General features: G+C 40.4%; 1 protein-coding gene across 2 annotated transcripts; it reads right to left on the bottom strand.

Moving 5' to 3' along the window:
* Positions 1 to 1,734: 1,734 nt before the first annotated feature.
* DYDC2 (DPY30 domain containing 2) lies at positions 1,735 to 10,452 on the bottom strand. 2 transcript variants are annotated; one of them, XM_011355333.2, is made up of 4 exons: positions 10,424 to 10,452; positions 5,861 to 6,008; positions 5,390 to 5,512; positions 1,735 to 2,249 (listed from the first exon to the last, which is right to left on the bottom strand). In XM_011355333.2, the coding sequence occupies exons 2-4, from the start codon at positions 6,005 to 6,007 to the stop codon at positions 2,088 to 2,090; spliced, it is 432 nt and encodes a 143-aa protein (XP_011353635.1). In that variant the 5' UTR covers position 6,008; positions 10,424 to 10,452; the 3' UTR covers positions 1,735 to 2,087. The 2 variants fall into 2 exon arrangements, with proteins under 2 accessions (XP_011353635.1, XP_023383645.1); XM_023527877.1 differs by lacking the exon at positions 10,424 to 10,452 and adding an exon at positions 9,616 to 9,684.
* Positions 10,453 to 10,534: the final 82 nt, after the last annotated feature.

Here is a 10,534-nt window from a genome sequence, read left to right as displayed (position 1 = left end):
AGACAAAGAGAGAACACCAAAGTAGCAGTGGATTCCAAAGTTCTGAATATTTTCCTTAAGCTTGGCACATGGAGGTCCTGCATATGGCAGCCTTGGACAGGTGTGTGTGTGTGTGTGTGTGTGTGTGTGTGTGTGTGTGTGTGTGTGTGTGTTGGGAAAAGGACAGTAGGAGATCTCACCTACCCTTGAGAGGGTAGTGTTGTGACCTTGGGTGTTCCTGAGCTGCCCATGCTAAGGCCCCATCGTAGATGTTCCTTGTGGGCAGCAGCCCTGGCTGGAGTGGGGCCCACTTCATAAGGGTACCCTGTGCAGTTGTATATGGCCTGCATTTGGAAGGGCAGCATATTTGGTTTAATGTTCTGCTGTCACCATTATGAAATACATAATAATCTTGGGACAAGAAAGCCCACATTATCATTTTGCACTAGGCCCCACATATTATGTAGCCAATCCTCGGCTAGAGGAAGGGGTAAGGAGTCAGGGGTCTGGAATTGCAAATTAATTCTTAAGAACAGGTAGCCTGTCATTTCCATATGTCTTCCATTAGTTGCCAGCTCTTGTATGAGTTCAACTCATTCGTTCAATTATTTGGCAGATATTTGTTGGGTACTTCCTGTGTGCCAGGCACTGTTTTAGGTGCTGGGGATACCAAAGTAAACAAATAAAATCTCTCTTCATGGAGCTCATCTTCTACTGAGACTGGTGGGGAAGAGGATATGAAATATGCGTGGCTGTTCAGATGGGATATATGTGTATCTATAGGAAGTATGGATAGAATATATATATATATTCTTCATATATATATGAAGGAGAGCTAAGATGGCCAGAAAATGCCTCATTGAAAAGGAAACTTTTGAGAAAGACCTGAAGAGAGACTCCAAAAATGGAGGGGTTGGGGTAGATGGGAGAATTCCAGGCAGAGAGAAGAGAAAGCAAAAGTTCTGAGGTAGGACCATGCCTGGCGAGTGTGGCTGGAGTGGAGAAAACAATGTGGAGAGTAAAGTTGATGGGGAAGCAGATCTTACAGAGTCTGGTAGATTATAGTAAGGGCCTTAAATGTTTCTGTGACTAAGATAGGAAGCCACTCATTAAACATGACCTGACATATTTCACTAAGATCATCCTGGCTTCAGTGATGAAGATAGACTGGAGAAGGTCAGGGGCAGGAGAAAGGAGACCAGTTAATAAGCTATTGTAATAATGTAGGCAAAAGATGAGTGGCTTGGGCATTCAAGTGGGTAAGTTCTGGCTTTATTTTAAATGGAAAGCCAACAGATCAGATGTAGGGTGACCAAAAAAAGAGTAGAGTCAAGGGCGACACCAAGAGTTTTGACCTGAGCAAATAGAAGAAAGGAGAGATATTGATTCAGGGAGAATATCAGGGATTCCATTTGGATAAGTTAAGTATGAGATGTCCATCGGTCATTTAAGCAGATGTCAAGCAGACAGTTAAGTTCAAGGAAATGTTGACTAAACATATAAATCTGAAGTCATCAGCATATAGATGATATATGAATGAATATAGATAGAAAATAGTTTTTAAAAATTTCCAAACCTTTGACTTTTACTGACACTGGAGTTATTTCGAAAGACTGGTTAGCGACATGGGTACACTCTAGGATGTGTGTAATACTCTTAGCTAAAGGTAAGACTTGAACACATGAGATGACTGTATTTTCACTGTCTAATCTCCAAAAAAAATGATAAGAGAAAAAAGTCTCATCAGTTTGGTTATTTATTTTAAATCCTTATTATGAGTTTATTTCATTCTATAACTAGTTCAAATTTTCCTATGATTAAGAATTTTTCATGGCTCTCAGAACAGGACATGGGGTGCAGAGTCCCTACAGAGATCTCCCCTTCAACAGCCCCTCAAATCGTGGTTCAATTCACATAGTTATTGTCACTGTTAAGAGCTCTTCTAAATGGCCATTTTCTTAGCTTGCAGCTTTGAGAGAAGCATCATTAGAATCATCTATCCTCTGATAACCTAAAAAGAAGATTTGGAGCCAGGGTGCATTTCGGGAGCACTTTCATGCTGAAAAGCCTAATAATATATTTCTTGTGTAGTTGACATTCCAGTCAGTCTAGCCAGATGAGTCAAAAGAAGAAAACTGTTGAGGTATTTCTGAAAGCATATTGGAAGTACCTGGCAGGGATTCCTGCTTCAATGCCTCCTTTTCAAGGGGTTTTGTGTTCTCCTGCTTGAATATGGTCTTCTTTGTGGAACTAGCTACAGATATCAGTGGCTAAATAGAGAACAAAAGAAGCAAAAAAAAAAAAAAAAAAAAAGTCATTAGCAGAGACTAAAACACACTTGGTATGGCAAGAACATGATATTGCCACTTTCATGCCCAAGATTAAAAACAAAATGGAAACAGAACTGCTCTAGCAAAGCATAGAACAAAAATCTGGGAGAATCAAGATGATTCAGCAATAATGTAACTGCCCATCAGAACAAAACTCAATACCTTTTAAAGGAACACAAAATCTAGACACTTACAGAGTATCATATAAATGCTTAGCATAAAAATAATAATTGCTAGACATGTAAAGAAGCAGGAAAACATGAACCATAATCTATAGAAAAAATATTTAATAGAAAGAGACCTGAAAATGACAAAATGATGGAATTAGCAGACAAGAACTTGAAATAGCTATTAGAAATATTTTCAAAATTTTAAAGGAGAAAAAAATGAATATAAAGAGTGAAAAAATAGGGGATATAAGTAGAGAAAATAGAAATTATAAAAAGGAACCATATAGAAATTCTGAAATTGAAAAGTACAAAATCTAAAATGAAAGAAAAAAAAATCACTGAATCCCTAAATAGGATATCAGACATTGCAGAAGAAAGGGTCAATAAACTTGAAGACAGATCAACAGAAATCATCTAAACTGAGGCACAGAGGAAAAAAGATTAAATTAATGAACATAGTCTCAGTGACCTATGAAATGATAACAAACAGTCTAATATCCATGTAATTTCAGTTTCTGGTTGAGGTTGGAATTCTTGTAACTTAAATTCTACTGGACACCTCTACCTCCATCTTTGCCCAGAAGTCTCAGAAGTCCATTCTGCAATGGACCCTGTGGGGCACTGCAGAGAGGTCTGCGAAGTAATTACCCATATGATCTCTAAGACCCTTCTAACTTCAATGTAGCATATATGTGTATTGAATCTATAAAAATGTATTTCTAAAACATTTTTATGGCTCATTATGCCTCTGCTTAATGTAGTAAAACCAATACAAAGGCAACTTTTGTCACCTTTCTTCTAGGTCTGACCCAAATGCCACATCCTCTGTGATCTTCTTGATTGCTATAACTGCATATGATCTCTACCATACACAGTCCTCTGTTTCTACTCTTCTTTCGACATATCTACTGGACCGGTAGTATTCAACCTGGGATACTCAAAGACTTTCTAAACTATATGTAAGCACTGATGGCCTTAAGATATTAAATAAAATCTTGCAAAGCTTTGAGTATGTTCATATAGGCCCATCAGCTAAATCAGCAGGTCTGCTGAAATCTTATGCAATCCATCCTGGACCTGTTTAAGACCAGGTTTTATAGCACTAGTGACACAAATCCTGAAGGTGATCAATAGCAAGAAATAGTTCGCAATTCATCTTTAGCCACCAGGAAGCCAGAACTTAGAATCTTGTCTTATTTGATGTACCGCCACCTCTTTGTCCTTTATCTAGCTCTTTCAATTTATACTAGCAGAGTAACTTGCACTTGAATGACATGACTCTCCCTGGCCAGGTAAGCAATAAATTCAGCTTTGTTTTAGATCAGCGGTCCCCAACCTTTTTGGCACCAGGGACAGGTGCTTCTATGAGAATCTAATGCCTGATGATCTGAAGTGGAGCTGAGATGGAGATGCTAGCACTGGGGAAAGGCTGCAAATACAGATGACGTGTCTCTCACTGGCCCGCCGCTCACCTCCTGCTGCGCAGCCCGGTTCCTAACAGGCCACGGACCAATATCAGTCCGTGCCCAGGAGTTGAGGACCCCTGTTTTAGATCATTGTTGGACTGTTGGGTTCTCTTTGTTTCCTTCTAATAAAGAGAATCAATTTTCATAACCACAACTTGCATATAAATTCTTTCCTAAAACTGAGAATTTGCACATAGTTCAGGCATCATTTTACACATCTAAATCTTGTTAAGGAATATGCTACAGGGCATAAAACCTCTTGAATGCAACACAAAGAAACAATTCAAAATATTGAGGTGAGCAAAGTTTTCTTTAAATAAAGGCATCACAAAACCAGGGTAGGGTTTGGGGGGTTCTTTCCCTGCCTTACATATTTATATTTCTATTAACAGTGAGATATTGTTAGAAAAAGATTTGAGTGGGCAGCAAGGTGGTGCCAACTTTTGCCTAATGATCTCACCTCTACCATCTCCCAACAACTGTTATAAAAATATTTCAGAGGGAGAGCTCACTTAGACTACTGTCTTACAATAATATGAAACCATTTTTGTTTTGATTTATTTATAAAATGTCCAGGCTTTAAAAAAATCTGTTAATTGTTTATGAGGAAAGCTGAGCACAATTGTATAAATATAAATAAGCTTAATACTTTCATGTCTTCATCAAAGTGGGCTTTGGAAATTAGCAAAAGTTAACTAATTGTATAAGACTGTATTAAAGATTTTAATGCACGGAATATAGTGATAGTTATACAGATGTCAGATATCAAGCCCAATAAGTAAATTCCTATCTAGGTATTATGTCCTTCATAGAAAACATATATTTTTTTCAGAAGAATGTGGCAAAAATTATGAGAGGTAAAAGATATGCTTGTCAGACTAATGAATACTCAGTTATTTCCAACTATTCCAAGTTCGTAATTTATGACTGCTACACAGCATCACAGGGGTGGTCTCTGTGGCTTGACACATAAATAACTAGCACAGAATAAGATATTCAAGTAAATACTATATAGCACAGAATAAGATACTTAAGTAAATACTATGTAAATAAAATAATATACCTGAAGTATATACTGATAACTATATTTGGCTTCTGAAAAATATTGGATAATTTTTGAAAAGTGCTCAAAGGATTTTGTATAAAAACATATTTGTTCCAAATGACATATTAGGTTTTCTTTAATCTGATTTTTTAATCCAGTAACGTCTAAGGTAGTTCCTGAAATCTAAAATGAAATTGCCTTTAAACATTTTTTTTCATTGACAATGATCCTATTGAAAGGATCGTCAATAAGATTAGTTTACATATAAACATATGAACATGGAGGACAAAGTAGGCTACTGGGAGCGTCAACGTGTTTTGTACTGTGGCCAGGCTGACTGTGGATTTCCCGGTATCCATCACTGGGATCTGTGCCAAAAGCTCAGTTCCTCCTACCTACCTTGTGACACTTCTCATACTTCTGCTGAATCTCATACTCTTCTTGCTTCAGTATTTCTGTCATTTTGGTTTCCTTGAGGTTATCATCATATTCTTCCTTCAGCTGGGTCTTCTCTTGTGTATGCTGGGGAGATGTGACAGAGTTGAATCAGATCAAACTCTGGGAAGCATGTTTAAAGGGCCCTCTTTCACTGAGATTGTTGGCCTCAGGCCCTTCAGGCCTCCTGAGTCTGCTCCTGTAACTAGCTTTAGCCTGCTAGGAGCTCTAAACCCACCAACTCTATTACTCCTGTGAGTTGGATTCCTTCTTCAGCCCCCCAGACTTCCTGCACTGATAGGATATCTAGGACTAAGCCACCCTCGCAAACTGAATAAACCAAGGAGAAACCCCAGACCAGCTCCAGAATCCTGCCTTGGATTTCAAATTACTCTGGAAAAGCCCTCCCCAAGGTGACGCAAAGCACATACATACCTTTTCTTTTGCTTTAGTAATTTTCCTGTAATGATAAAGCCAGTGAGCCAGGTACTCTATAGGGTCACTGGGCCGAACCTTCCCCACCTCTGCCAGAGCCTGGGCAAGGCAATTTCCAAAGCATCTCTTCAGGTAGTCAGTTTCCATTCTGTGGTCTTGGGACAAATCAAAACAGAGTCACATTACTTTATACGTCTAATTTGATTTTTTAAAAAAAAAACACATTCTAACCAATATGGATTCATTTCAGGATAAACATGAGATGGTTCTGGATCCCAAAAGAATCAACAAATACATACATGCCAATAGCTCTTACATTCAAATGGACTTTTTTCTAAAGCTCTTCACTGTCCTAGGTTCACACAATAGGTCCTGGGGGTCATCAGGCCTGACAGGAGCTTGATAGATTGGTGGTTAAAGGTGGCTAAGGCCTCCACTTACCCACACATTTCTACCCTTGAGTGGAGAGGAAATAACTGAGCAGGTGTGGGTCCCAAGAGGGGCTCTAAACACCCAGCAAGCTATGTTATTGTGAGGTTGGAAGCCATAGTCATCTATGACACAGATAAGACAGGATTATTCATTTCACAAGGGACCACTGAGAAGCCCTGGGGAGAAGAAGGAGGGAAAACGCCAGGCATTGTAGCTACTGCTAGTCAGGGGGTCTGCCAGCACTTAATAAACATGATATTCCACTCTCTATTGCTTAAGCAAGAAACTACTTAAGGTTGAGTTGATGTCCCTGGATTCACTATTAAGCAGATTTTAAGAGCTAAAGGCAGTGTAGCCTGAGTTAAATGACAGTTAGGAGTTGGCAGTGTAGTGCAGCACTATGAAGACAGACTCTGGGATCAGACAGACCAAGTTCGAGTCTTTCTTCTGCCGTTTATTAGCTGTGTGATCTTCGGCAAGTCACCAGTCTCTGTGAACCTTGGTTTTCTCATCTGTAGAAAAGAAAAGCAAAAGTATGTGCCTCATAATAGTGAGGATTAATGGAAATAATAAATACATGTAAAGCACTTAGCCTGGCACATAGTGAGTGCTTAATAAATATTAGCTATTACGGTCGAAGGTTGTGGTATGAAACGGCCTAGCACCTGGCCTATTCCTCAGCAACTCCATATTCCTGAAATTTATATATTTTAACTCCAAAAGAGCTAATAATAAAGTAACTAATAAAGGCTCAGCTCCAGTCTTAACATTTTCTGGAGGCATTTTCCAGTTCAAGGTAGGAAAGATAGATAGATACATATGAATACAGAAAAAATATATATTTCCTAGCTCTTCCCACTGCAAAGGCCTAGAAACAAACAAACAAAAACTTCAGTAGCAATGAGCACACTAAGCACTCAGAATTCGTCTTTAAATAGCTGTCACCACTTAAAAGGAATCAGGGTTCCTTAGAGAAATGGTTAATTCCAACATTAGGGCAGGAAAAGTCCAATAAGCCTGGAACATTTTATTGTCCCAGACAGAGAATGTTAAAAAATAAAAGGCCTGGAGACACAGGAACCAGCTCGAAGGTGCTGCTGCAGGCCAGATCTGGGGTAATTTGATCATCAAAATGCATAATGACTTAAATGGATTATAACTAATTGAGTCAAATAAGCATCCATGAGTCTAAGAATAAATAAGTAGGTAAGTGAATGGGAGAGATGGCAAGTTCTTAAAGTAGAAGGCCAACTAATAAATATGGAAACAATAATGGAGTTTTAAAAAAATCACCATTTTGTGACCATCATAGTATAACTGAATCAAGCCAGAATCATCAATGAATGCTAAAACTTGGCGAATATTTGACAAGAAATAGGATATTTATATAGTCTCAAAGTTTCTCCCACAAATTATGTGTTAATTCCAAAGGGAAATATAGAAACTTTACAGTGATAAAACCTGGCTGACACAACCTTAACCAAATGACGAAAGTAAACATCACCAATTAGGGACAAAGTGACATTGTGCATCTCCTGATATGATAGACTTCTTAGCGGGACATAATACAATTTTGTGGATTTCTGTCCAAATGCCTACTTGATCTGATTGAGGAAACATCAAATAAAGTCAAATCTACAATACACAAATGATCTGTACTCTTAAAAATGCCGAGGTCATGAAAGACCAAAAAGAAGAGAACCATTCCAGATCAAAGGAGCCTAAGCAATACATGATCCCAGACGGATCTGGACCAGAAAAAAGAGTTCTATATAGGACATTGTTAGGAAAATTGGATAAACCGAATGTGAATTGTAGATTAATTACATAATAGAATTGCATCAAGGTTTAAATTTCCTGGTTTGGGTAATTGAAATATGAGTAAGAAATTTCTTAGGAAATACACACGGTGTGGTAGAGCTGAATAACAGCTCCCAAAGATGTCCAAGTCCTAATATCTAGAACCTATAAAATATGTTACCTTATACGGCAAGAATTTGGGAATGTGTTTAAATTAAGGGTTTTGATTTGGAGAGATTATCTAGATTACCCAGGTAGGCACAATGTAATCACAACTTGTCAGAGGGACACAGTAAGATCACACAGAGAAGGTGCTGTGATGACAGAAGGAGAAGGAGAAAAGGTGATGTGATTCAAGATCATAAGCCGAGGATTATACGTAGCCTCCTGAAACTGGAAAATGCAAGAAAATGGATTCTCCTCTAGAGCATCTAGAAACCAGCTCTGCCAACACTTTGTTTTAGCCCTGTAAGACTCATTTTGAATTTCTAACTTTAAAAACCATAAAAGAATATATATGTTTCAAGCCACTAAGTTTGGGGTACAGGAGTTCAGAATGAATCACCCCAAAACGTGCCTCTGTGGTATGCAGATTGTTTTGAGCTAAAGGAAACCAAGACCCTGCAGGCTAAAGAGAAACTTTTGCCCCCCACACCAACTACCTAGAAGAATCTGAATTAAGAGCTTTGCCCATAATAAGAGATTATTAGAAGTAATATTTTTTGACCTATCTATAGGGCAGGAAAAACCTAATTACTGAACATCTGCTCTTCTTAGTGTCCTGCAATGACCTACCTGCCCTCTGAAGACCCTTAAGTAATCCTTAACTCATAATGTCATATATGCTTCATTTTCCTTTTCTGTCTTTGAATCTCTCATGTATGTAGGGTCTCTGACATACATGGATGTGGAGTTCCCATATGTATGTAATTAAATTCAGTCATTTTCTCTTGTTAATTTGTCTCATGTCTAATTGATTATTAGATCAGTCAAAAGAGCCTTGAGAGTAAAGTTTCTTCCTCTCCTACAGGGGTGGCGGTGGAGGGTGGAGATGGGGGGGGCATGTCTCTTTCTGCCAATCTGTAGCCCACCTGAACCAATACACTTGGATAAACTTTCTTCTATACCCCTTTTACTCAAGAGTGGTCCAAGATCAGCAGCATGGCATCTCCTGGGGGCTTGTTGAAATGCAGATTTTCAGGTCTCACCCCAAGCCTACAGATTCGGTCTACATTTAAGCAAAATCCCTAGGTGATTTGAAGTCACAGATCTACTTTGCCTTTATCACTATAGAACTGTGCTTCCCAGAGAATGGAATTTCTCCTTTTTGGAGAAAGCATTCACTCCAAATTGCACATTTTCAACAATGGTCCCAATGAAATATGTTGATCTGACAGTTACTAAGACCTGATGCAAAGACAGGAGAGCCATAGTAACAGAGCCACCCATGTGAGGCCTGGAGAGGGAAGGGGCAAAGGGATGCCTTTTACAGCCCACTTCCCATCAATTCAGGGCCCACTCACCAAGGGGGAGGAGACTATTGTTCAGAGTTTCCCAGAGCTCCTCCTAGGGTCTGCTTACACTGGTCTTCCTTGTTCATGGCCTTGCATTCAGCAGGCAGAGCAATAAGCATGGAGATCGCCTGTGTTCAAACTCTAATCCCAATGGCAGGCACACAGTAAATGTTTCTTGACAATCAGATGCTTGTGAGCCCAGGTAAGCGCTCATGCTCCCTTCAGTTACTGCCCACTCTGGCACTTATTACCTTAGCCAACGTTTAGTAAAGCTTCTCCTGCCTAGCACTTCCCTGAACGTGAATTAAAACAGAACACTCCCGGGAAATGCTAGCAGAGTACTGTGCAGAAGACTAGGCCAGAGAAGACTGCAATGGCTCTGGCCTGGCAGAGGTCGGTTGGCTTTCGGGAGGTGAGGGCACCTGAGCTGGTTCTAGAAGGAATCAAGCAGAGGTCATCAGCAAGTGCAAAGGAGTGAAGTTATGAAAATACGTGCCGTTGAGCTTGCAGCGACTGTCTACTCTAGCCCGGGGATTGTGGGGAGTCTCCCGCCCTTCACGGACCAGAAGCCCTTTGCGGCTCCTCTCTGCAAGCCTGCGGACCCTTTCCCTCTCCAAGTGCGCGCCCCGCTAGATTCCTCTTCTAGGCGCCCTTCAAGTGGCAAGTCTCTGCTCACCTATCGTCGCGCCCCCTCCCCTCGGCCACGGTTCCCTCCCTCCCTCCTTCACGCGCACTCTCAGCGCACTAACCCTCGAGCCCCTTCCTCTCTGCTGCGCATTCTCCAGCCCCAGCACCCTCTCCCGCACCCTCCACTCACCCGCCAGCGCTGCTCACCTCCTTCGCTCTCAAGGCACGCGCGCTCGTTGCCTAGCGACGGGACGCTACTCGCGGGCTGGGGGTAGGCGGGTGTGCCGGGCGTGCGCAGGCG

The sequence above is a fragment of the Pteropus vampyrus genome, unplaced genomic scaffold (genome assembly GCF_000151845.1).
Source record: "Pteropus vampyrus isolate Shadow unplaced genomic scaffold, Pvam_2.0 Scaffold20, whole genome shotgun sequence".
NCBI classification, from domain to species: Eukaryota; Metazoa; Chordata; class Mammalia; order Chiroptera; family Pteropodidae; genus Pteropus; species Pteropus vampyrus.
The sequence above is the reverse complement of the archived record's forward strand: the minus strand, read 5'-3'. Positions and strand labels throughout refer to the sequence as shown.

Excerpts from the sequence above, each read along its gene's own strand:
- DYDC2 (XM_011355333.2), bottom strand. The coding sequence starts at position 6,007 with ATGGAAACTGACTACCTGAAGAGATGCTTTGGAAATTGCCTTGCCCAG. Across the intron at positions 5,513-5,860 it reads TTACTAAAGCAAAAGAAAAG|CATACACAAGAGAAGACCCA; the intron begins GTATGTATGTGC and ends ACATCTCCCCAG. Across the intron at positions 2,250-5,389 it reads AGTATGAGAAGTGTCACAAG|CCACTGATATCTGTAGCTAG; the intron begins GTAGGTAGGAGG and ends TTCTCTATTTAG.